Here is a 27,731-nt window from a genome sequence, read left to right on the forward strand (position 1 = left end):
GTCAACCCTGCCACTTCTCCAAATTTTTCTATTTTCTCCATAAGTTTAGTGCTTGTTTCCAATGGATCTTCCAATATGAAAACCAAATCATCTGCAAATGCTTGTAGTTTATATTTTTCATCTTTTATCTCCAGTCCTTTAATTTCTATATCTTGCCTAATATTTCTATTCACTACTTCCAGTGTTAGTATAAATAGTAATGGAGATAGTGGACATCCCTGTCTTGTGCCCTTTTTAATGTTGAAGTATTTTGTAAGATCTCCATTTACAATTATTTTGGCTGTTTGTTTACAATAAATTGTTTTGATTAAATTTATAAAGTTTTTTCCAAAGTCCATTTCTGCAAGTTGCTGGAACATAAATTGCCAGTTTACATTGTCAAATGCTTTCTGTGCATCAGGGAATATTAAAACCATCTGTTTCCCTGAATGAATTTCATAGTATTCTAACACATCAAGAATCATTCTTAAATTATTTTTTATCTGTCTTTTAGATAGAAAACCATTTTGGTCTGTATGTATAAATTCGATCAAAAATTTCTTTAGTCTTTTTGCTATTATTGAGGTGAAGATTTTATAATCTACATTTAATAGTGATATTGGTCTATAATTTTTTATTTGCGTTAAATCAGAGTCTTCTTTGGGTATTAAAGTAATGTTGGCTTCAGTCCATGTATTTGGTATTTTAGCCTCCAAACTCTGCAGGTAATCCATCTTGGCCAGGAGTCTTATCATTTTTTTTTGATGATGTTACCTTGACTGGGTAATAAAACATTGACAAGAAAACAACCAAGCTTAGGGAACACCAAGGACCCCTCAATTCTGAGAGTTTTATTGAAGAATGAATTAGGATTTGAAATGATCTTACAGGGCTGAACTAACAGGACTGAATGCAAGGTAGATAAAAGTGACATTCTGTGTTTAGTTATAAAGGATATCATAGGATTAAAGGGGATGTATGGATGGAATACATGTGAAAATGTGTGTTTTCCAGCTAAACTGATAGTAACCAGCAGCAATTTGAAAATATATCGAATCTAACACATTTCATCAAAAATGCTACTGGAGGCCAATCAAATGTCTCTTGAGGCAGGATTAGCTGGGCATCTATTGGCAATTTTAGGCTGTTATGAGCATGTCTTCTTTCCGTTCAGTTCTCTAATATATTTCTCCACAATTTTTTTCCTCCTCCAACCCTGCAGAAAGCTGAAAGACCTGCAGTCTTCTGAAAGAGAAGACTCTCTTTTATAGACCTAACATCCACATGTTTGAAAAGTTGATCACCGGGCTAGTGGAGATTCCAGGGTTGAAAGAGAAATACTGCCCTATTTGACCAGTGCTTATTTAGTACTTCTTCAAAGCTCTATTCATCCAACTCTATTCATTTCAATTCCATTTGAATCAATTTCTGGCATGGTTGGTGGATGGTTTTCCACCATTTGACAATGTCCTGAAAAAACGGTAGCAAGGTCCGAGAATTTACTCAATCATTTTGAGAAATGTCCTACATAAGACAAAAGAGTTCTATGTGAACTCAAGGACAAGTAGATTGTAGTTTAACTTTCCTTTGGGGAAAGCCATTCATTAATGAGGAAAATAGCAGAAACATTTGAGGAAACTAATTTTGCCATGCTTGAGCTTGATTTTAAGGGAAATGGAAGCTGGAAGCAATTGAATACATATTTGAAACTTTAAAATACCCAGAGCAATGATAAATAGGGTTCAGTGGCAACTAAAAGGACCTCAAAGACGGAAGTTCTCTAAATAGAGATGCTTAAAGTGCACTTGCAGGCCATTCCAGTGAGAAAAAATGGAGGACAGAAAACAAAAAACCCTTAGTGAAGTTCTGTAAATAAAAGGATACAAACTGAAGCAGTCACCTAGCTAGCCTAGACTTAGAACTGTAAGAAGGTTTGTAGGAAAGCTAGACTTCATGTTTATGTTCATAAACTTTGGAATGGTGAGATTGGCAAACAATGCTAAGAATGACTCAAATACCTTCTTAAATATTTTAAAAATAAAAGGAAAACAAAAGATATACACACTGCTAAATAAAAAAGAACATAGTAGCAGACAAGAAAAAGACATCGTTGATCAACCATTAACAAAGATCCATCTTCTCCAACAAGAGAGTTTGTCTTTCATATTTTAAACTTAGCAACTTCAAGATGTGTGAACTTTAACTCCCAGAATTTCACAGTATAGTGGTTCGGGAATTCTAGGTGTAGAATTCCACACATCTTAATGCTGGCAAAGTTGAGAAACACTGAATTAGATATTTCCCTTGTATCTCATTCACCACTATAGAAATTTTGGGATCCTATTAATCAAGGGGATGGCTTTTTTTTACAAAATCAATTTATTTTTATCTTGTCTTTCCTCTTAGGTACTTTCTTTCAGACTCTTACAAGCTTACCCAAGCTATTAAAAAGATCACATCAAACAAGTCAGAAACAGTGTTGACTAATGGTCTTGTACTTTGAGAGTTGAAATAGCAACTATTACCCTTGTCTTTGAATGAGATTAACCACCAAAAATATATCCAATGAAATCTCAGTTCTGAGGCTGATTTTATGTTGCGGATCTCATGACTGAAATACCTAGTCCAGCTTTTGTTACTTCTTATTACCTATCTTTGTACTATTTTGCATGATGACATTTTCTAAAACCTTGCCCACTCATTTGCATCAGTGTGGATGGCTCTGCAAAAGATATTATCCAACTATGGATTTGTTGTTGTTTGTTCAAAATGGAGGAGTTATGTTTGCTTTTACATACTAGGCAAGATCTTTGCAGGGCCCTTGTTGAATATACTCAGTTCTCTTCTCCAGTTAGCATAACTGAGAATGGTATTAGCCTTTGAGAGTCATAATAGCTAGGGCTACTATACCTTGGCTCAAAATTCTGGATAACCTCTAGACAACAAGAATGAATCCTAATGATCATTCAGATTTATGATCGTCTTCATCAAGGCGGTTAAAAAGCTTCAGACAGGCCATTGAAACCTAAGCCATGATCGTTGCCATCTCCGCAGTTCCAGCCCTCAGCTCATGCCCACCCCAGAGTTCATCCTTCCTTTCTTCCTTCCACAGCATGGCAATTCCAACCTGACAATGAAGGGGCAGCGGCTTTGCTGCAGGACTTTCTTCTCCATCAGAACGTGGTCCTGCTGACGCTTCTGCACCACATGGTCCTTCCTCAGGCGCTTGAGGGCAAAGAAATAGTCCTGGCCCTCCACTGTGTTTCGGACCTGCAGAAGAAGGAAGGTAGCTCAGAAATTCTCACTCCTATGACCTGAAAACCCAAATGTTTTTGATGGCCTTCTCTTAGTGAGCAAATGAGAAGATGAAACAGAAGCGGGACAGAGAGCATTTATCCAGAAGTGGAAAATTGAAAACCTTATTTTGTCCTCTTGGAAGAAAAGTACTGGCAACCCCACTTCCAGTAAAGGGAAACTGACCCCCCCCCTTCTTCATTTGCTATTTCAATAGCATAAGAATATCATGTCAGCCTTAATGTTTCCCCTTCAGTTCATGACAGCTGCTGTATTTTGAATCTATTGTAGCCTAATATTTAAACATCTTGTGCCAATACTTCTTATATCGCAAGCTCATTTTTTTCCTGCTTAAACATAAAGCTAGATTTGTAACTTTATCATGATACTATGCTGCCTTTATGCAATGATGTGTTCATGTGACCAGATCAGCCTTTATCAGTCATTGGTAGATTCCCAAAGGGGTAGCTCTCTTAGGCAGCAAGGTGGGAAATTCATGTAATTAGCTTCTTCAAAAAAATCTCCCCACTACCATTGAGGCTACTTCATTTTATTAACTAGCTAGGACTGTAATGAACGTCAGATCATTAAATCTCTATCCCCCAAAGCCATTAGGAACATACTTCTTATTCCATTATCAGTTTCCTCCCAATTAAGCTGACCCCCCACTGTTAAAAGAACATCTTCACTTTGCTGCAGATATGGGAAGATTGCAGGAGTAGCAGGACTGCAAGGTATTCCTTAAAGGGCCAGCAAGCAACAACTCCTGGCATAGACCAGTAGAATGGGGAGATGAGCAAAGCTTAACTAGCAGGTCCAAGGTGTTCCAAGAGCCTTCTTCTCTCCAAATGCTCTTGGGGACATCTCTGTCAATAGCTTTTTAGATTGCAGGCTCTTATGTAATGATCACTCTTATTTGCAATATTTCTGTATATGAGAATATAGTTGTATGTAGGTTCAGTTAAAGACATAATGCTGCCATGCACAGCATGTTAAACTTGATTAATGTTGATTTTATTAAGTTTTTGAAAACAGTTTTTTCACAGTAGATCCTCAGCTATCACACTAATGGCATTGTTTCAGTTTGCTCAGTCACCGTTTCCATCAAATCGTTTCTAATCCCCATATCCACACATTCATCTATCTACCTTGAACTTTAATAATCTTCTGCCTAGATTTTGCCACAGCACTTTTGAGCATGCCAGTGTGCTGAGAAGACTGGGTGGAACAGAAACTTCCATGGGACTAATTTCTCAATAAAAATACCCTTGTTGAACCCAACCAAGACTTATCTTAACTCAATTTTTTTCAGTCAAATGCCTTTGGTGTGCTCCTAATTCTTGCAAATGGCATTTGGAGGCATGCTGTCCCTCATACAAAATGTTAAAGATGAATAGCTGTTGAAATACTTGTCCCTGGGATTTTATCTAATTTCCCTTTAAAGCTGTCCAAATTAATGGCTATTGCCACAATCTTGGGTAATGAATTTAAGTAGTCAGTTATACAATGTGTGAAGAAATACCTCTTTGCTTGTTCTAATCTAAAGCTACTTCCAATTATTCATTGGATAACCTTTGATCCTAATACACTGAGAGACTCTTTTCTATCAGCTTTCTGCACACCGGATTTTATGCATCTTGATTATATCCACTCTCATTGTCTTTTCTTCCTAAGCTAAATAGTTCTAAATATTTTAGCCTTTTCTCATGAGGCAAGTTTCAAGGATTTTTTTTTGTGTGTGTGTGGTCCTCTTCTACATTTTTTCCACCTCTATTTTGTTTTCATTCAACTATGGAGACCAGAATTTCACACAGTATTCCTGGTTAATACATATATCCCATAGATTTCTATAATGCTACTTTATCATAAATTGAGGCAAGACTGATGATAGTTGGCAACAATCTAAAATGATATAACAATTATGAAGTTGGATCAGGACTAGAAAAGCTCAGAATCAGGTTCTTCCTCAAGCATGGAAAGCACTAGGTTTCCTTGGATCAGTTATTCTTTCTTAGCAAAATGTATCTTGAGGGGTCTTTGGTGTTCTCTGAGCTTGATAGTTTTCTTGCAGATATTTTATTACCCAAACTAGGTAACATTATCAGTGCTGTCATCATGATGTTACCTAGTTTGGGTAATGAAACATCTGCAAGAAAATAACCAAGCTCAGAGAACACCAAAGACCTCTCATTTCAACCCTGAGCTTACACATCTCCTCCTTTAAAGTAAACTATACTTTGCCAAATTCCTGTTGTTGGAAAAACTGGAGGTGGATTAATACGTACACCAACCTGAGTTTCAGGAGGAAAGGTGTAATGTAAAACCAACAGCAGATTTCTGGTGTCAGGCCACCTAAGCTGTGAGATAAATCAAACTAGATGCAATTTTACCCTATCCACCCACACCCAAGCCATTCTTTACCAGCTCAACTGTGCCAAAGCCACCAGTGCCCAAAACCACTGGCCTCCCTCTCTGCTCCCCATCCTCATAGAAAACAGGCAGAAGATCCTGGAGTTGCACTGGAGTTGGGGGGCCCTCTAGGAAGGAACCCCTAGGAAGAAGAAAGAATAAGGAGGGGAAGAGAGAGATTGTCCATCAATAATACGAAAATTCAGGATTTCCCAAGACCAATGTTAGTAATCTTTCTTCCACAGACAGCAAACCATCAACCTGCTACAAAATGGATCAGGAAAGCTGCAGAAAAATTTATATTCTTCTTCTAACAGTCCAACATCAAAAATTCTCAGTGCTGGTGCAGAGAAACACAATGTCTTTAATCTGGGGGACCAGGTCTGGATATTTATTTGAATATCCCATTTACTTTCTTTTTAATGAAGCTACAGTATTATGCACTTTTTTCTTCATTGCTTATACGGACTGAAGTCAGTAACATAATAATCAGGGTTGTCTCAGAAAATCTTCAAAATCAGATTTTAGCTATATTTCAGCTCATTAGATTTGTCACTTGAAATAAAAAATAGCCACATGTTCATTTCAAAGACTGCATAGTACTTTGAATCAAATAGGTTAGCTTGACATATGACACTACAAATCTAACCAAGGATAACATGCTTGTCCACGCAGCTGCTAAACTGCCAATTGTCCTTGTTCAACATTTTGTGTGAATGTAGCTGCAGGAAGGACTTTCTTGGAATAGGATTTTTAACTGGTCACTTGATGCGCTTCCTTCTCAGAGATTAACCTTGCTCAAAGCAGCCACCTAGCAAAATAAGAGCAACACACACACAAAATCCCAACCTCGGCAGCTGCTTGTTCCTCCTGGCAGCCTCATTTTTCCTTCTCAAAAATTAGCTGAATCTCGGCAGCTGCGTCCTCTTCTGCGGGGGCAGGTGTATAAGATTGACCTAAATGTGACTTTGTATTCACTGTGAATGTTGTAAAAATGCAAATAGCAGTAACTGGGAAGGGAAATGGCTTTTCATTACCAGGAACAAAAGTATTGTGAAGGGAAAAAATCATAGCAGCACAGCCCTTCCCTTCTCAAAGCAAAGATCAGCTGAAAAGGTACTACTTTCCACAGCAGTGACTTTCAAAGTGTGATCCATTGCAGCCTCCTCACATGTGTGGGTCAGAGCCCGCTCATTGTCTCAGCCCTTGGCTTTCCTCTGCATGCTGACACTTAGTCCCCATGTGCCTGGCAATCAGTGGATGGATCAGGGGCTGAAAACTGCAAGCAATAATGCAAGTAGCACTGTGAGATTAATATTAAACGAATCCAATAATAATGAACAAGTTCAGTTAGCAGCTGTCAGTCTGCATGTGTAATGCTAAGTGGATGTGAGATCTCTCGCAGGCAACCATAAAAAGTACAAATAGGCACTGTTACGATAAATACCTAAAAATTGGATTTCATGGAAAATGACTTTCAATAGCACTCAGGGATTTCTAACATTTTGGATCAGTAAGTTTGTCTTGCACATTCTGTTCTTTTAGCATGTGGTGCCCATTTATTGAACTGATAAATAAAGCCTTAATTTGGCATTAAAATGTTTGATTCAAAATTTCACACAAAAAACTTTAAAAATAGAGGTAATAGGAAGGCATACATAACCCAACTCAACCCACCCATAATCATCCCATTTGCCAAAACAAATATGAATGTGAACACCTATGTTCTTAAACACAAAAACATAGGGATTATTTAATTGTGTGGTCCATGATCAGAGTAAATTTGAAAAATAGTCTAATGGAGGCTATAGAATCAAGACAAATTGTCATACGTAGTCAGGACATGAATCCACAGTATACTAAAACCTAAATCTTGTTGAAGTTGACAAGATACAAACATGCTAAGAAAATAACTGGGTTCTAAAACATGCTAGCTTACAAACTATCCAACCCCCATTTTATCACAGACTAGCATGTACTTCAGGCCCAGCCAGGGCATGATTTAGGGTTTTGGAAACTTTCTACACCTCACTAATTCTTTTGCCAGAATTCTGAATAAGCTGTTTATTTTCAATCCTTGTCTTTCCTCACTGTGAGATGTTTTCCTGAGAAAACAAACTTCATGACCTTCTATAAGCATAGAGAAACCCCACTTCCTCTATGATGGTGAACTCTATGAATTTATTCCTTTTTCAGTCCTACCATCAGAAGATTATTCTCAACAGCACAGACAATCTATCACAAGTTTCTGGAGCCATCATATTCGATTCACAAGGGGAAAATAGTCATTACTAATTTGCCTTTGTCATTTGCTAGTTAGATGCTTTAGTTTGAGTTATCTATTATTGTCAGCTTTTCAACCCACAAGAGTTCTTAAAGTGAAGAATAATATTAGACAGCTATCTAAATAATATAAGCGGAAATATTATTTTAACAGCAGACAAATACATAAAACCTAGCAACTGCTCTGACTACTTAAGTCAGGAATCTCTCATCCACAGCTACCATCCTTCTGGAACCTCAACTGGAGATGGAAAAATGAATGACATGGTAGTCCACTGAGAACTTAGTGCTAAATAAAGCCTTCACATTTAGGTAGTATGCCAATCCAGAGAACCATCTGGGTGACTCCTTTTTGAAAAAGGTTGGTGGTGGACTAGATAAACCAGGTGGGCTACCAACAATCTTAGAACCAGACAGTATATGGTCTTTAGCTGTTTCATGTAGCAACAGTAGTAGCAAATGTCTTTTGCAGAACACTAGTTTGAATCCACTGTTTCCTACAGTCTCATCCACCATGGATAACATTACTGTCACTGAAATGCAGCCTGAAAGGAAAATGATTCCCCAACCATAAAACAGATTCATCCTGGTTCAGTTCAACAAGGATAGCCTCACTCAATAAAGAGTTCCTGCATTGCTTGTACTTTGATACAGCTGATGAGTATCTGCATTTCCTCCAGGGTCTTGGGGCTGCATAGAAAGAGTTGACAGTTTTTGCCTTTGGCTGCATGTATTGCTTGACTTCTTTTAATTGAGACAGCTGCATTTAAATCCTTTTTGGTTTGCCATTGGCATCTCTGTTTTGCAGTCTACCAACTTTTGACTTGTATAGGTTGATGACCATTCCTCAGAGCAGTGTGGCACCTAAGCTTTGAGATTTTCTGCCCCTAAATCTGCTCTTATAATTCCTATTTAGTGCTATTTAATCTATAAGATGTACAAAAAATAAAGTTGATACTTTGTGGAGATGTTCCAGATTATGGTCATGATGTTTTCTTGATTAGCGGAGGAAAAATATTCCCATGTTGGTGTGATATGCTGATCTCAACAAGACAAATGGACTGTTAGCAGAGGTCTGTTTTTATGAATAACTTCACTGCTGCTACTCCTGTTGTCTAGGGCAACCTCTAGATTATTACCGCCCCCTGAACTGAAATCAGAGCATTAGTAAGTGCCTGGAACTGGCAGGGAAAAGGCATCATTTTGATAAAACCTTGGAAGTTACAAGCAACAAGAGAAATCCCAATATATCCTTTAATTAGGCAAAACTAGAACTTTAAATCCTAGAACTGTTCTTTCTATTGGATAAATAGCCCCTGGAAATATTGCTAACAAGCTTAGACTTAAACAAAAAACAGGAACTTTGAGGTATTGCCTTCCATTGATTTTTGTAACTTTTATAACCACAGAAGAATAGGATGTCTGCTAAACAAGCCATGGAACAGCAACCTGTGGCCTGCCATCAGTGCAGAAACCAACCAAGTAAGGTGTTATTTGTCCTAACAGCTCTCAGCCTTACTTGATCACTTTTCCATGAATGTGCTCCCAGGATCAGCAACAGCAACTGAGGTGGATACCCAGCAATGACACACCAGTATATTCATAAAGAAGGTTTAACACTGACCGTCTTGTTTCAGAAAGAGGGAGATCCTCTTGTACCATGACTTCCCTGGGAGGATGGGAAAGGAGAAGAAAAAGAAGACATTAATGGAATAAAACTTTCCTTTCACATCCTTCTTCAGCTCTGAAGAATTCACACACACAGGATGCTTTCTCGTGGATGTTGGACAGATGGAAATGGAGGTTTTTCTCAAAATGGGAGCAAGTTACCAAAGCAAGAATAAGCCATATTTCTCAGACTGAAGCCTAAGACAAAATCTACATCTGCAGAAATCATAGAAGGAGGCAAAACCAGATCCTTTCACTTTAGGATTCCATAGGAAGAAATAAACTTAATTTGTGCTGTTATTTGGCAAGCAAAGGGAACTTCCCAGGCCCAACACTGCAGACAGAAATAAAGCATCCTTCATTTTTAATTAATAGAATAGAAGGAAGATCACCTAGTAGATCCCAACTAAAGGACAAAGCCTTTTAGTAGGAATGGAGGAGAGAAAAATTAAAAATTATCATCTCCTGATTATACTCATAAACAAAACAGGGACCTGGATACTATGTTTTCATTCACCACATTTATTTTCTGAACTTACAAAATACACTGAATTATAAATTAACCAAACTAGCTGAGTCTGTGCAGCATGCTAAGCTATCCCCAGCAAAATAATGAATCTAACAAACAAACACGTTAAGGTTAGTTCATATTAAACAAGCTCAGCATATATTACATGAATGCAGTTGGTTGATCTTTAATTGATCTGGTTAAGCATGTTTTGTGAACATAACTAGTATATATTTTGAACCAATCCAAATGAAAGCCAGATAAATGTTCTTCACAAGATCACTAAATCAAGTTTTCTTTAAGCTATCAAGCAGGATAGTCAGTTCTGTATTTCCCCCCCCCCCCAGGCAATTATTTAATAAATTCAATTTGTACACTGCCCTACTCTGAAATGATTGTTTGTGGTTCACAAAAAAAACCAACAATAAAAGAAGCAAAGATTGCATAACCAGACAGCTACAAAAATACAACAAAACAACTAAAATCATATTTATGAGAATCAAATGTATCTTATACCTACAGTACTGGGATGATAATTAATCAATGCAGAATCATATTTAGGACTCTAAAGTGTTATCATCAGTCACCAAGCCAACAATAAAATTCAAGTGTAAGATTTTCTGCTCCCATTGGCTAGCCTTATGCTACCATAGACACAATGCCAGCAAATGGTGCTGTCATCGTTTACAGAGAACAGGACACACTAAGGACAGTGATTGATGGATTCCTCCAGCTTTGTTTTCCTCCCCTCCCTCCATATGTTAGCAGCCAGTGGGAAAACATCCACCAATTACTCTGCTTAATACGGAATGATAGGGGAGGAAGAAAATTTTGACAGATGGTTAAATAAGTAGGTTTAGTCCTCTGACACAACTAGTTCTGGTTTGGTGCTGTTCTGCATGGAGGCATTCAAAGAAAGGCTAAATATCAGCTGATCTTAGAGAATATTTGGGCAAGGGTGGACAAGCACTATTCCAGAACAGTGCCGTTTTCAAATATCATTTAACTCCATGTTCCTTTGATTGCACCCCTACTAAACTGTTACGTCAAATCGGAGTTGATCATTGATGCCTTCTGAATATGAGTTCAGCACTTTACCTGCCAGATCCCTGAACTGATCCCTGGTTCAGAGACATGGATTAACCAGAACACAAAGCAGCTAGAAGAGAACTCTCTCACACACTTCTCTACACAACTCTACCCCTGCTGGTCAGTTGTGTTGTCCAAAACAGAATTATTCTGAAAAACAATGTCCAGGGGCCATATGGGAAAAAGCATGCACATACCAGCCTAAACTGGCCAATAAATCAAAAGTTTATCTCATTCCTTATGGGTTGCTTGCCTGCAACTCTAACCAAATAGACAGTAAAGATGCCAAAAGGAACCCATGATAACTCTAGGGTGACTTGTTGCTTGTCTAAAGGAAAAAAAATACTATTACAACAATGGAGCAGCTACAGGCCCTTATAGGTGTATGTAGATACAGTATACTATTAGGAGAATTATTAGCCTATTATTTATACTGGCCAGTAGAAGGCAGTGCATAATCAATTATATATTGTCTCCAAGTGGTCAATATAAATAAAAGCATCACACAGGATAAACACTGTGTGAAAACAGTCATGTCTTGTGTGCAGAGTATTAGACATTTTAAGACTAATTTAATTAGTTTAATAATTATGCCTTTTTCAAATTACAACACAAATAAAAAATTGGAACTAAGTTCCACCTTCAGAATCATTATACAAGACTATATTTTAAAAAATAGTTTCATCTTTACAAAATATCCATCCTCAAGACCATATAAAATCTAATTTTATGTGGCTCTTCCACACATAAGACTTGGGGCCCAGGTTTGAATGTTTTGTACAGGAAATAAGACATATTTATATTTACCTGGTGATTCTGGGCATACCAGTTCTGTACCTTTAAGCTGCTCCTATCCCATGCTGATGCTACTTAGACTCTAAACTGATTTAAGAAAATTCTGTCTGGATTGTGATGCTTCAGCAGCAACTTGCTGGGTATTCATTCTGCACTGATATCTTTCATGATAATAGACAATGTTTATTTATTTTATTTCTCATCTTTAGAAACCACCCATCTCTCTCCCTTACTGTTGTGTCCTCTCAAAATTCTCTGCCAGGAAAGCAATTGCCAATCATAGTCCTTTCTCTGGGCAGGTTTTACTGAACAGATGTACTTTTATATGCATGTATAGAAATGCATGTTTGTAAAATTAAATTAATATACAGAAAATTAAAGCATTTGAATAAAAATGAATCCAGGTATCTTTAAAATGAAAACAAAATCCTTTTTTTTTCCCATTTTCCTAAGTTTGGCTCAATAGCTTGCAGGCCATTATTACTGTATTGCAGAAACCTCTCAGGTGAGGTGGGTATAACATTTTCCTGACATACAGAAGGTCACTGGTCGAAACATAGCAGATTTTTATATTATTATTAGGGGGTATTTTACCGAGAGCCACCCAATTTGCTACCTGAAGGATCCTTAATGCTCTCTGAGCTCAGCTTTTTTTTTTTTGGCAGACAATTCATTACCCAAACTAGGTAACATGATCAATGTACTGATATTATCTAGTCTGGGTAATGAAATGTCTGCAAGAAAACAATCAAGCTCAGAAAGCATCAAGGACACTTCAAATTGTATCTTTTGCTGAGAAAGAATATACTGTTTCATAATCTTCCTGATACTAGAGAAAGGAAGGTTTTATTTCAGCTCCAAAATAAGTACTCTGCAGTTCTTATTCACATGGGCTATTTGGAACAGGAAAAGGAAGGAAGGAAGGGAGGGAGGGAGGGAGGGAGGGAGGAAGGGAGGGAGGAAAGAAGGAAGGAAGGAAGGAAGGAAGGAAGGAAGGAAGGAAGGAAGGAAGGAAGGAAGGAAGGAAGGAAGGAAGGAATGTTTCAGTGGTGCAGCAGTGAACTTTTTTTAAAAAAGCCTGATGGAAAAGTGGGTAGCTCTGGGGAAAGAATATTAATTTCAAAAATGTATTTGTGCCAGGTTCTCAACCAGTGAGACTTTGCATGTCAGGGAAATGCTGTTGGGAGACCACTGGCAACAGAGATTAGAGAGTTCCAAGACAGCAGCCCTTAAGCCAGCTGAAAAGACATTTCTGCCACTGCACATAGTAATCAATCAAAGTGCCGGAGTTGCCTATAGCAATGTTTCTCAACCTCAGCCACTTTAAGATGCATGGGCATCAACTCCTAGAATTCCTCATCCAGCATTCTAGTTGGGAAATTCTGGGAGTTGAAGTCCACATATCATAAAATCAATGAAGTTGAAAAATACTATGCCTAGAAGAAAGTAAAGCATAGGAGGCAAATCAGATAACAAATCCTGTGACTGCACAAACAGGAAAAATGGAATAGGAATAGATGGATGGGAATCACATGCAGTGGGCCTAGGATAAGTAGAGGAGAGTGCTGCCCATATCTGCCTTCCAAAAACAATTGGTAGTTCATACTTGCAGCTGGGGAACTTTGTGCAAATGCATCTTTTGTTGAACTGCCTCAGTGATCACAACACAGAGCTCCATTCAACCCACCCCAGAAGCAGGGAAATACTTACGGCTCACAAGCACACATTGGACTCAGCTCTTGGAAATCCCTGGAAAAGGGTAGGGGGTGGATTCAGAAGACAGGAGATATTAATGAAAATTCAGTTTGGAACTATTCACAGGCCCCCATCCAGGTAGCCCCTGATTTACGACCTCAACTGGGAGCAGAAGTTCAGTTGCTAAGCAAGGTGGTTGTTAAGAGAATTGTGCACAATGCTGTGACTTTTCTAGCCACAGTTGTTAAGTGAATCATGCAGTTGTTTAACAAATCCAGCTTCCTCTGTTGACTTTGCTTATGGGAAGCCAGCTGGGAAGGTCGCAAATGGCGGTCACATGACCCTAAGAAGCTGCAACCATAGTAAATACATGCTGGTTGCGAAGCGCTTGAATTCTGATCATGTGACCATGGAGATGCTGCGACAGGCGTAAGTGTGAGGACTGGTTGTCAATTTTTTTTCAGTGCCATTGTAATGGTTTGCTAAATAAATGGTTGTAAGTCAAAGACTACCTATACCCCCCTCCCCACTATAAGAGGAGCTGCCACTTAGAACAACTATCTCCTCCAGGCAAGAATTCAGATTAAAACATCAGCAAGAAATAATCTGTTCAACCTCTGTTTAGATGCATCAGGAAAAGAGAAGCTCAGCAGCTCCCTTGATAACTGGTTCCAGATTTTGCAATTTGAAACACATCATGCAGCATGACAAATATAATCATTTTTAGTCTAGTTTCTAAATGTCTACAGATATTGCAAATCAGTTAGATGTATTAAAAGGGGGGAATCAGAAAACCAATAGTTTTCTTTTATTACTTTTCTTTTCCTCCCCCACCTCTGATAATTAAATTGTTAAATTTGCTCTATTTTTTCCTTTTATTAATAGGTGTTTCACACATACACACACAAACACACACACAAACACACACACACACAGAGTAACAATATAAGGGAGACTTTAATAAATAATCAGCTATTGAAATCTCTAGTATAACAATTATTTTGATGTGAGTTGTAGTGGTTCTTTTTCAATGTTACATTGAACTTTGGATGAAAAAGCTAAATAATTTTGTACGTGTAAAATTGCCAGTATAAATTGTAATTAACATTGATAGACTATTTTCTCTCTTTTCTATCCTCAATATTCTAAGCTATTTAAATAATAGAATGTTAATAATTTTTAACATATTATGCAAACATCAATGAAAGGAAACAGTATATAATTATACAGTATAATAAGATTTATAACAACATAATAAAAAGGGGAAAAAGACATCTTTTTCTTTTTTCCATTAGAAACAAGTTTGCCATACATGTTATTATTCTTATTCAAGTGTAAGCTATTTGAATATTGATTGCAAAAGTGGAGCATAAATACCAACATAATACAACAACCAATGCTACCCTTTTTGAAAGGCAAGTAGTGAAAGTGATTGTTGACACCCCTACTTCATTTTAAAATCTGTATTCCTATAATAGCCTGAGCTACCAATTACTCAAACTCTTTTCAGCCTGGAATGTTGTGAGAATCCAGCCATTATATTTCAAACAATAATCTAATCAGAGGGCTGTCTCGTAATTATACAGTTATTAAAAATTTTGGTCGTTGATGTAAAGCTGTGCAAGTTAAGATAGAAAAGAGCCATAAATTGTCCCTAACTTACATTCTGGGTGGGTAACCATGGTCCTAATACCATATGGCCTCTTTTGTGAAGTCCCCATAATGTCCCTTGACCACTGCTGAAAAACCGATGGCATAATTTCTCAGCATTTAAGGAAGGAAGCACATGAAACCTACACAATAAACTCTGCAATGAGCTTAGGATAGAAGACCCTCCAAGCCAAGAAAGAAAAGTCTCTTTGATGTGACTCTTTCCACAAAGTGGTTGATTCTTGAATTTGCACTGCAACCTGACCTAAAAATGTTCAACCCTCTTGTGTTTCAAAGCTATTAATTTTGTACCCTCTGCATCCATAGGCCTACTGAAAATAATCCCAGACACTGGTGTAATGTTCTTAGTCCATCACTGTGGCTGCAGTAAAATCATCCAAAAGATTCTCACAAGCACCCTGTGCATTTTCTATAGTTCAGCTTCCGTACAATCATTCTTTGATTTGTGAGGTGTTGGACAGCTCTTGAGTACCTTTGCTTCTCTGGAGCTAACATATCTGTCACCTTTCCTTTCACTTTCCTACCAGACCATCATCAGTAAATGTTTTCTACAGAGTGGAAAATGAGGCAGGCTAGATTAGAAGCAGCCTCTACAATACTATTTCAGGGAGTTTGCATTTCTGAATCTAGGGAGAAATCATAGGATCGTTTAAGGCTAGTTCTAACCAGAGGTTCCATGATACACCTTTGCACATATAGGCTCCATACGTGGAAGAAGTCAACATTACACTTACTCTTTAGCTACTGCAATGCAGGTTACTTCACCCTGTGCTCGACAGCTGGCTGTCCGCCGGATGTTGCTGCAAGTGTGAAGAAGCGAAAAAATGACCAAAAAAGGAAATTCATACTTTACCCTCTTGAGATCTCTGATTAATAAAACTACAGCCCACAGCTGAAGAAAAGTGCGGGATGTATTGATATACAAGGAAATACAAAGATATATAGGAGCCATGGTGGTTCAGTGGCTAGAATGCAGTATTGCAGGCTAACTCTGCATTGCCAGGAGTTTGATCCTGACTAGCTCAAGATCGACTCAGCCTTCCGTCCTCCTGAGGTCGGTAAAATGAGGACCCAGATTGTTGGGGGCCAATATGCTGACATTTGTAAACCACTCAGAGAATGCTGTAAAGCACTGTAGAGTGGTATATAAGCCTAAGTGTTAGTGCTAGTGCTATGCACATGTAACTCCTCATCCAAAAACACACCAGCATAAGGATCCTCCCTGAGAAGATTGATCTGGAGCAAGGGAAGATTCCTGCAAGGAAGAGGTTCAGTGGGATCCATGTCCAAAACTCTTGACCCATGTGGATCTTTCATGGGAGCCTCCTGGCCCAGTCAACCTCTGTCTAGCAAAAAATTATATCAATATGCACATTCAATACTATGATATTTCTGTCACCTCCAGTGGGCATCTGTATCAACCAGTGCACAAAGCCTGCCAGTATCCCATGCTTACCGGATGAGGGAAAGCTCCCCAAAGTGGTCTCCGGCCTTTAGCACTCGGATGTGCTCCTCCTGTCCATCTACATTCCTGGTCACCTCAACCTGCAGAGGCCAGGAAAGAAATGAGGACTAGGCAGCATGGCAAGGGGGATGGAGGGGACTGGTCCCCAGTTTGGCACTTGATAGCAGCCAGACACGGTAAGCTATTTTTGTACCAGATACAGCAGATGGGAAATACTGCTGTATCTGGCTAGATACACAAAACACACTGTAGACTTTGGTTGAGAAAATGCAACTGTTATATTCACATAACATGCTATGCCCAAGGAAATGAAGCAACATAATGATTTGATGTGATGGCTTGGTTTGCACAACACACTAAAATAGTGACTATGTTTCTGTGATGTGCTGAGCCACAAACCACCAAACCACATTTTAGCCTAGTTTGGCAAACCACTTTCATGCGGTTGTTAAGAACACTTAGATCCATGAAATTCTTAAGAATTGAATTCAAGTTTGGCCATAGCTACATTACTATGTTTTGTAACGCTCTTTTCAATTTTGTGTAGGATACCGGACAGTCCAGGAGTCAAGGATGTAAGCAGGAGAACTCAGCAATTTGCTTTAGATTGTGGAAGGATCTCTCAAAGTAAACAAAGGATCAGGAAAGCAGAGAGCCTCTAGCAAACAGCTCTCAAAATGTCAGAGAAATCCTGTGTCCGGTCAAGCAGAGCTCTAGGTAAGAAGGCTATTAAAAAGAGGGGAGTCTGCTTTAAGCTTGTTTGCCAGGCACATGCCCTGACTTGGAGCTTTGTGCCTTCACCCTACACATGTAGAAAGCTAACTGTAGGAGAATGGTCGATGTGAGAAAGTCTTCACTTTCTCAAAATCTCTTCATTGTTACTTTACTGTTCTGAGACTCACCTCTCCGATGAGAATGAAGAAAAAGGCTCTCCCCTCATCTCCTTCCTGGATGATGAATTCACTGGGCATGAAGGTGCGCTGCAAGAATGTACAGACTAATGTTCAGTCTCTTGAAAAGCGCTGGGGGTCATCTCAATGCTACCCCCTCTTCTGCACGATCCTAGCCATCCCTGAGCCAGAAAGAGTCTTTATTATGTTTGCAATTACCTCTTCTGCAGAGTCCAGCAGCTGTGAGAGAGCGGCATCAGACAGGCCTTGGAGAGGTTTCACCCTGGGATGGCAATAGAAAGAGAAGAGGGGAGAGGGAGAGGGAGAAGGAGAGCATACAAGGAATGCTTTGGAAATCTATGACCCAGGAGCTGCAGGACTCTCTCCTGATTGCTCATACTAATTTGGAATATTTTCTGGAATCTGCTCTTCCCCCACACCTTCATTCCAGGTACGGTAATCCAGCAGTGTTGGAGAATGCACTCCTGACACCCTCCTTTTCTTTCTTTTAATCCAAAATTCAGTTCTATAGCTCCTCAAACCCCAACCGGCTCTGCCACTCAGATCTTTCTTTAGAGCAGTGTTTCTCAACCTTGACAATTTTAAGGCATGTGGACTTCAACTCCCAGAATTCCACAGCCAGCATTGCTGGCTGTGGAATTCTGGGAGTTGAAGTCCACATGCCTTAAAATTGTCAAGGTTGAGAAACACTGCTTTAGAGGTAATGTTGCCTATTATTTCTTTCACTGCTTCTTTTTCCAAAAGCCCAGCCAATATTCTTGGAATCATGGAAGAAATCAAGAAGGAAATATTCATCGCAGAACTGATACAGCTGCCCTGCCTACATTTAGTTACTTATTTGTACCTCACCCGACCTCTGGTGAACAAAAGTTACGTTCATTATTCTTTTTCCTTCCCTTGATCTCCCCTCCTTTTGCCCCCTTCCTACTTACCCTCGCAAGCCTGCGAGGGCCAAAGCACGTTTCCGCTTGGCGTTTTCTGTGATGATGCTGCGATATATCTGTCGGTCAATGGCCCACAACTGCACCACAGTGAGTGCTGAGAAGACAGAAGTTACGGTTAACCAAGAAAAAAGATTTCACTATAGTTTAGCTTTAGTTCTTTTCCAGCATAAATCTTTCAACGTTTGGTAGTAACAACAAATGTTTTTATTTCTGGGTTTGTTTACTAGTGTTTGTTTACTCACTAGTGTTGTCATCAGCAACACTAGTGAGCAAACTGTTGACGTGGCCCCTGAAAGCATCTCTTCCTATATAAAGCTTAAATAGTTGATTTAAAAATACACATTCTTTCACTGTTCACAGGGAACTGCCACATTTTAGAAAGGGTATTTCAGAAAGAAACTGTAATTTTCAAAAAGCAGCGTGGGCAGCTTTTGCCATTAACTTTCTGAAACACTCTTGTACATTGCGATTGACACACATAGCCTTCAAAATCCTGTAATATTTCCATTTTTCCCCGATGCTCATTAAATGAGGTATCGAAGTTAGTGCTCAAATAAGAGAGCTGAAATTCACAGGCATACACAAATCCCAATAGGACAAACACATTGAGACACATTATCAGCAACTAGCCATTCACACAGAAAGAAAACAGAGAAAAGCAGATTCTGCTTCTGTTCCAGAAGTAGAAGGAAAGGATGCAATTGTACAATTGCCATAGCAACAGAATCAAGAATGCCCCAGCCCAGCATGACTTGCAAAGGCAGGACACACCAAGGCCTGAGTGCTGTTGGTGGGCATCGTGAGGAAAGGGATATTTTGACACCATCTCATCCCAGAATTGCCCCATCTCCCCTGCCCAAGAAGCCAGAATCATCTTGGTGCCCCTGGTGGTCAGTACACTTGCCATAGGAAGCTACACTTCTTGGCACGCTAAACCTTAATGGGGAGGGAGGGGGCCGATGAGTGAATCTTAGACATGTTGTGCTAAATATAAAATACTTTATGTAAAATATAAACACTTCCTCTCTCAGTTCTCAGGCTAATTATTTTAGATGGGTGAAAATATTCCCTAGCCGTTACATTTTATGAATAACTACTATCAAATATTGCATAACATTCCAGAGGCATAGTTGTGATAGTCTTTTGTGGCAAAGCCAAATAAGATTGAGCAATGTGAAGACAAATGAATTCTGTGTGTGTGATAGCTTCTGCCCCAATTTGTCGGTTCAATTTTATAGTGTCACAGATCTTCATTGTTTTGCCATATTTGTTTTCTTTAAGAATGCATCAACCCCTAGCTATCATTTCTTCTCTTCCATTTCTTCCTATTCCCCTCCACTTTTACCTTCTGAACCAATCCGAAAAGAGTTACACATTAGGAAGACATGAAGGTGTTGGGAAATTGTAGAAATTGGTGGACATAGGTTGTTGGACTCTTTTGTTGGAGAGAAGTGTGGCTGATAAAACTTGGAGCTGACATTAGCGGCAGACAATTTTGACAAGCAGACACACATCACAATTCCTTCCTTACCCGTGACAGTTGCTGTGCGCTGGCAGTTGTACAGCACAGCCAGCTCTCCAAACACATCCCCTGGGAGCAGCCTGCGGAGATGGCGCCCCTTCTGCGTCACACCGAGCTCCCCCTCTGCAACATGAGAATAAGGGCTATGAAGATGTGTCATTGCCACCTGCAGCTTCATCACTTGTGGAATTAACTCCCTGACCCAAGATAAACACAGGCTGAACTGTTTCATGGAGGAGAAAGAGATTTCTCCATGGCTATTAGCCATGCTAGTAAAATGCTACCTTTCTGTAATTTACTATTAACACTAATTCTTCCCATGCCCACACACAGTAATGGAGCAAAAGCGTACAAGTGCAGAAGTCTATCTGGTTTCACCACTACCATTAGCCACAGAAATTATATTTACAGACTATTTGTTTGTTTATGAAATTTATATGCCACCCATCTCACTGTGGCTGTGACTCTGGGAGGCTTATAGAATGTGAAAAAGGTAAAAAAGATAAAACAAAATGATTAAAATTAAGAAAGATTAAATAAAGACTACAACCCAAGAGGATAGGCAACATAGGGCTGGGGATCTTCTCTCTACTCTGTCAGCCACCCCCAGCAAAGAGCACCCTTATGGAGGCTCCAGGCCAGCTGCAGAGCCAGGTTTTAAGGTTCTTCTGGAAGGCAAGGAGTGGGAGTGGGGTGACCTCACCTCAAGCTGGACCTTGCCTTTGGCAGATGTGATCCAAAGTAGGTTTCTTCCACTGGAGCGAGTGGAACAGGCCAATCCCATTGGGATGAGGGTGGCTTCTCAAATACCCTGGACCCATGCCTAAATTATGAAATAAGCAATTTGCTGGAGAGTGAACAAAGTTCTGAAGTGTGATGCTGACCAATTTAGATATCAGGAAAATTCCTGTATCATTTCTGCAGACTCCAAGAATGGGCTGATAGAAAAGCACAGGCTTCTAGGATTCAGTAGGCAGAGTTATTGCATTGTGTATCTATGGCATACACAGAGCATCTGTTTTCAACCTGCCCTGCATTGTTATAATTTATCCAATTCTGTTAATGGTGTCTGAGAGTCAAGGCAGTGTTATCAGCCCCACACTCTGTGGCATTGGCCTTCATTTCCTAAAGCTCATTCAAGTGAATAGAAGGGTTTCTGGAATGTGGCCAGCACTTCTAAGGTTCTCCAGGGAGCAATAAGCCAAGCTAATAAAAGCTTGATTGCAGTTTGGCTTCTCCTGTGGCACAAGGGGGATCAAGGTCTTGGTCTACAATTGCTGTGTTTCCATACCATAGTATGCCCAAACAATAAACTATATTATTGCTTAACAGCGATGACTGTTTCATACAAAGGGAAACAAGTGAAAACCAAACTGCTGGTTTCATAAGTTCTGGTTAACGTGGTACTATAATACCAAAGGACAAGGTAACATTTGAACCCTACCTCTCGTCTTGCTCCAGGTCTCTGCCTGATCTTCACAAGTATTGTCTACCTAATTGGTTATCATCCTGCGTTCTGTGGCAACATGAAGAAACAATGCAAGAGATCTGCTAACAAAGGTTGGAACTGGTTTCAGCGTTATGTTTAAGATACTCCAATATCCCATGAATTCAAAAGAGGATCTAGGCTGCATTAAAAAAGAGCTCATTCACAAATGCTATGTAGCAGAAAAAATAGAAAACCCCTTATTTCACATCATTGAGAAGGAGAGTTTTGTTAGTCTATGGTAGCAAAAAACAGGCAGAAGGAAACTGGTAACAGCTTCGTTTTACATTTAGCCTTTCTTCTTCGTTCTGACTTCCTCTCCCCTCCCATCGGTTCTCAACTCAACTTTATTCCTATGCCGAAAGCAAGAAGATGCTGTCAGTTGCTGGAGTTGCACCTCTCTCTCCCTCTTATCAATATTCCTTGAACAGTGGTTTGTTTATGTTTGATTTTCTCTGGGGGCTCAACTTCCCTGCCAAATTTCAAGGGAAATGTAATCCCATTGCATTAGGAAAACAGCTGCAATACAAATGATGTCGTAGCTCCTTGGCAACCAAGTGGTCAACTGCTTTCACACTGAACAGCCAGGGAGCAGGACATACAGTAGTTGGGAGAAGCTCCCTTTTAGCAAAAGGTAGCACGGGAAGCAGTTCACATCCCACGATACTGAAGAATACCTATCAAGAGCAGGCTGTCACCACTGAGTATTTAAGAATAAGTACTCCATACTGGCTCAGAGAAATTCTCATCTTCTCCAAGTGGCTGGGTCTTTGCTTAAGCCTAGGTTAATTAGTAAATCACAAGTGGTTGAATTTGTATTATCAAAGCCATGCTCACAATCTGCAATTTTGAGACAACAACATGCTGGAACATTTTTTTCAAATTTCAGTTGACTGTGATATGAATCTTTTCATTATCTCATATAAGCTCACTTCTCCTTTGAATCTACCTGCACTCAGAGCACAAAAAAATCATCATATACTATATGGGGAAAGGGCATACAGGAGTGACCTCCATTTTTTTCGGCTGCATTATGCCGTGCCTGGTTTGGTAAATTCTGTAAATTCCCAGTACCACGAGCCTTTGATAATAGAAAGTAAACAGTCTCCTTATCAAATTACAAATTTCTCAGAAGCCATTTGTCAGAGAAAAGACTCACATTTTGACATTTTCTTCTGACACGCAGCCTTTTGAAAAAGGTCACTAGAGAATTTTCTTCAGGAACCTTATCAATTTTGGGGGGGGGGATGACAATTATCCACTGCCCACACACAAAACGCAAACAAAATACCCTGAGAGAGCATCATTCCAGGACTTTCTGAACAATATAGAATGAAGATCAGCCTACACTTACAATTTGGTAACAAAAACTAACAAAAAGTAATTTTAGGGCAAACAAAGAAAAGAAGCCCTGAGCCTTGTGTGGAGAAATTGTTGAAGAATTTCATCTCCTCCTGGGAAAATGCAGTTAAATGGTCTTCCCTTTCTGGTTTTTCATTTCTCATAGAGGCAGGAATCAGTTAACTGAAGGCAAAGCAAAATGAATGGATAATGAATAGGAAAAAACCTCCTCCTTTTTTAATTGAATATCTGCTGAACCTGTTTGGAATGAAGCTAACAGTGCTGCAAACAATGCCGTGGTAGGAAAGGCAGAGAGAAGGGCTAATGAATCATCCAGGTGGGGATGAGTGATGGAACTGGCTAGTAGGCAAATACCCTTCTTGCCCCCTCACCAGCCACGATGTACATAGCATGTCCCTCATCGCCTTCAGCCACTACAGTGTCACCAGGCTGGCGCTGCTCTGAAGTGAAGCTTTCCACTAGTGTCTGGCTCTGACCATCACCCAGACACCGCAGGAATTCATTGCGTTTAACTGCTTCCAGAATTAGACTGGCATCTCTGGGGTAAGGGAAGAAAAAGACCCAATGGTTATTCCTGCAGCTTCCCCACACTCCATCCCAGCATGTCACAGGACATCCCCATTATCACAAGCAGGGACAGGAGTTCCAAATTCTGTCTTCTGCTTATAACCCTGAAGACAGATATCCCATTTAAGCAAACAATATGTGTTACCTTGGGGATTTGGGGACACATGGCATCTGCCAATCAGCATCAGTAATAAGGGGTTCAGGGACAATGACTTTCCCCCTACTGCCTCTTCTGGCTTCTTCCATTGGGGAGTGATCCAGAGCACTCTCATTCGTTGGCCCTGGAGCATGCTCTGAATTAACTGTGATTGAAGAGACAAACAAACAAACAAAAGCCTTAATCTGGAATCTTTAAACATCTCCCCCTTTTCTCTCAATCACTCTAATCCTCTGTCATCTCAACAAATCTGGGTGATACTTAACTGAAGAAAGTTTTCTTCAAATATTGGACTAGGAAGGAAGAAACCTGGGGGTGGTGACTGCATACACTTAATTTGCTTGATTAATCCATTTTGTGGGTTTGCAGAATATAATGAACTATAAATTAATTCACATTTAGCAGCACTGACAAAAAAAAAAAAAGCCCTGATCTAAGGTTAGCAGGAATCAAGTGTAGTTTGTTGGGTGAAAGTGTCTGCTTGGTCTTTATCTGTTTTGCTTAAACGTGCTGTGTGAATACAGCCACTTACAGTAGTAAACTTGAGTCCATTTTTTTCCCCTCAAAGCAACCAACCAAATAAGGATTAAAAGGGAAAGCAGGTAGATAACTGTCATTTCTCTGAAGAAAGCACTTGGCGTTAAGCAAATGACTGAAATGCATTGTTTTCCTCCCTGCATAGGACTTCATGATGGGGTGCCTTGAGTGATGCCAATGGAAGGTTCATTTTAGGAAGATGCCCAGCCTGACATGAGGCTTGTGGTCAACACCGCGCTGCCTCCATTCTGGAGCTATCAGAAGGAGCTGGGCTCCTCAAGATGCGATCAGGCAGCAATAATGTATGGAAGAGGAAGCCCCTAACTATCAGTCAGGAAAAGCTTTCAGGAACACCTGTTGAACTGTTGCAGAATTCCCTTTGATGTGGAAACACAGAGCGAGCCTTTGGAGGAGAAAGGACTAGTGATAGTAAAATAAAACTGAAAAGCCTCGGTAGTGGATTGGGGTGGATGGTGGGAGCAAGTAGCATCCTGTCAAAGACTGAACAAACAGATCTCTGCCGACACAACATAGTCCTAAAAACAAGGCAGATTTGCTAGAAGGAATCTGGACAGACATCCTCATCACCCACCCACCCACCCACCCCCTCATCCTGGAGACAAGGGTAGGTGGAAGTGGACCATATGTGGGGCCGGGGGCGACATTTGACACCCCCTCCTTACCACAATCTCCTGCGCAAGCTTCATTCTAATGAATAGGAGCTGCGCATCAGCGTGCCCGATTGTATCTGGCTTTCATTCGCGGGAAGAGCAATTCGGATGTTCTGCCTGGGCACCGGCCCTGCCTCGAGCCAGTCCAACAACGAGAGAGAAGCTTGCAAAGGGCCTGAGGCGGTGATTCCTCTTTTTCGAACAGGCACTCTGCCTTCCGATCGCGGCGAGTAGGGGACTTTGGATGGGGTTCCTCTTATCCGTCCCCCTACCCTTCCGAGCTGGATCGCTTTACCTGGCTGGGGTAGCGCCACGCTCTCCAGAAACTCCCTTTCCTCCTGAAGGCGCAGATCCCGTAGCCGAAGGTCCATGGTCGGTCTCAAGAGGTTCGACTCGCGAGTCAGGCTGCAGCGGAGAGTTGCCCTGGGGTCTGCAAAGAGACAGGAGGAGGGATTTTAAAAAGTCACCAACAGTTCAGGGATCCCGCGATCCAACTCGCTGCGCTGCCCACCACGGAAGGGAGCAGCAGTCCGTCACCCGATCCCCTCCAAGAGAGCAACGCGCCGAAGACCACGGGAGACTGAGGACCCTGCACCCGGCTGAGCTGCCCGAGGCAACGGCGGCTGCAGGAGCGTCTCTGTGCCCCCTCGCTCCTCTTCCCATTCCGTATGGTCCTACCCCGCTCGTGACTTCCTGGGATCCCCCCACGAGGTGCCCCACCGCCCGCCCGCCCGTCCGCCCGCGCAGGCGGCACCTGAAGCTTCGCTCCAAAGTGCTGCGAAGTGCTGCGGCGCCTCCACACTCCGCGCTGCCAGCCGCTCCAACTGCGGAGTGAGGGGCTGCCTGCCGGAGAGGGGAGGGCGGAGGCAGTGAGTCACCCCGGTGTCCGTGGGTGGGGGGAGGGGGCAGGTGGGCGTGCCAATGTCTTTACCGAGCCTCGGGCCCGGCGAGCTCCCTGCCCTCGACGCTCCACCGCCATTCCTGATGCCAACGTGTTACTAGGCAACCGGCAGGCTCCGTTGCAGGTCGGGCACTCGCTGGCTTTTCCCACAGTCCGCGGCGAGGGCTTCCCTGAGGACTAACGCACCAAATAGGTCTGGAGAGGTGCTCGGCCCCCTGGAGCGCCTTCCCGACGTGAGACGGGGGATTAAGGGGCGCAGGTCACTTGGGGCCAGGCTCAGCCCCTTTGCCACATTTACTGGAAGTCCACAATGAAATCAAGTCCAAATGGTGGCTGTTACATTCACACAATACACTTAACTCGGTACTGAATAATGCCTTTGGCTTGGTTCACATAATACACTGGCCCGTGAAGTAACCACAGTGCGCTGTCACTCCCCCCCCCCCAATCTAACCAGATTTAACCCTAACCATTAGAATGTTACGCAACTGTAGCTTCTAGGTCTTTTTCCCATGGTGCAAACACAGCCAGCAGACTCCTTTCAATGGCTGCCCAAAAAGGCGCATGACGCAGTCGACCCAGGAGACACCACTGTCTGTGAAGAGTGGTAGCAGCAGCCACATTTGAATAGATCTCCATATTTTGCAGACGGCTTGTTGCTTTCTGGAAGTTGGTGGGGAGCAGTTGCGGCACCCTCAATGGCAGAAACTCGCCATGAGGATCTGCTGGGAATCGACACTCCACTACCAGGGTCACACTTGCGCTTGTATGCTCACAAGGCCTGAGTGAGCGGTCGCCAGCCTTGCTTTCTAGTCCTACACCAACCAGACCAGCAGCCTCAGTTTGGGAGAGTTGCCTTCCCCTCACCTGGTCTGCTTAAATGAGGTGGTTTAATAACACACATATCCCAACACACATTCCAACAATCCACTGTTAAATCATGAGAAGTAGGAGCCAGAGTGCAGGCAGATAATGTTAGACCCTAGTCTTAAAGGTTTTTCCATCTGAGACTGTCACTGTTTTATTTTAGAATAAACAGCAGTCTCTTTCTCAAATAAATATTATTTAGTCTCCCAGAATCTAAAACTCAGCCAACTGTCTCTGCACAAAGTGTCCCCAAAAAAAGGAGAAGAGAAAGAAGGTTACGATGAGCAGCTTGCCGTTAAAGTTAACAACTATATTTCCTTTCCAATTCCACATGGATCTGGCTGGCAAAACAATATAAAACAGCAATAAACCCTAGTCCAACAATTTAAGTTCTAGAGCCAGCTACATAAAGGATATAATACTGGAAAAGGTCTTCAAAAGGAGAAAAGAGAGACAGGGGAAGGGAATGGGGGTGGGATGGGGTAAGAGAGAGATTCCCCCCTGCTCTCTTAGGGGTCCTCTGGAGCCCTCCTTAGCTGTCAGGCCAACTCCTTAAATCAGTCTCTCTAACCTATGCAACTCTAAGATGTCAGGACTTCAACTTCAGATATCTTAAAGTTGTTAACGTTGAGAAACACTGTGTTAGACCCTGAGACCCAGTCATAATTGCAACCTTGGCTAACCAAAGAGAAGGCAGTAAGTTTGGGAGAAGCCCTCTTCCTTCATACTCAGCAAGCAGCCCAAAGAGAGATCAAGTCATCTCTTCCTGAGATCTGAGCATAAATAAAAATAAGGCTGCTCAGTTATGTTCCAGCACCAGCTCTCCTAAGATAACAAAGGCAAAGATCCTCTTAGGCCAGGGTGGTGGCTTAGAGTTACATTTATTATTTTTGGAGTGATGGAACACCACAAAATAAGTAAAGCCACATCATACAGTATATAGATCTGCT

General features: G+C 41.0%; 1 protein-coding gene across 6 annotated transcripts in view; it reads right to left on the reverse strand.

Moving 5' to 3' along the window:
• Positions 1 to 27,731, reverse strand: part of LOC120309158 (cGMP-dependent protein kinase 2-like) — a 59,777-nt gene that overhangs the window by 8,668 nt on the left and 23,378 nt on the right. For 3 of the 6 annotated variants that reach the window (XM_039346091.1, XM_039346093.1, XM_039346089.1), the window contains 13 exons: positions 25,309 to 25,443; positions 23,794 to 23,950; positions 23,453 to 23,619; positions 20,243 to 20,356; positions 18,700 to 18,805; positions 17,966 to 18,029; positions 17,759 to 17,836; positions 16,848 to 16,936; positions 16,126 to 16,191; positions 13,736 to 13,774; positions 9,590 to 9,634; positions 5,695 to 5,824; positions 3,107 to 3,249 (listed from right to left, as the gene is read on the reverse strand). In XM_039346091.1, the coding sequence (XP_039202025.1) occupies positions 3,107 to 3,249; positions 5,695 to 5,824; positions 9,590 to 9,634; positions 13,736 to 13,774; positions 16,126 to 16,191; positions 16,848 to 16,936; positions 17,759 to 17,836; positions 17,966 to 18,029; positions 18,700 to 18,805; positions 20,243 to 20,356; positions 23,453 to 23,619; positions 23,794 to 23,950; positions 25,309 to 25,384 (1,274 nt within the window). In that variant the 5' untranslated portion in view covers positions 25,385 to 25,443. The other 3 variants (XM_039346092.1, XM_039346090.1, XM_039346094.1) reach the window with 3 other exon arrangements.

This window comes from Crotalus tigris, unplaced genomic scaffold, assembly GCF_016545835.1.
Source record: "Crotalus tigris isolate CLP2741 ecotype Arizona unplaced genomic scaffold, ASM1654583v1 scf7180000017987.690289119674:8195010, whole genome shotgun sequence".
In the NCBI taxonomy this organism is placed as follows: domain Eukaryota; kingdom Metazoa; phylum Chordata; class Lepidosauria; order Squamata; family Viperidae; genus Crotalus; species Crotalus tigris.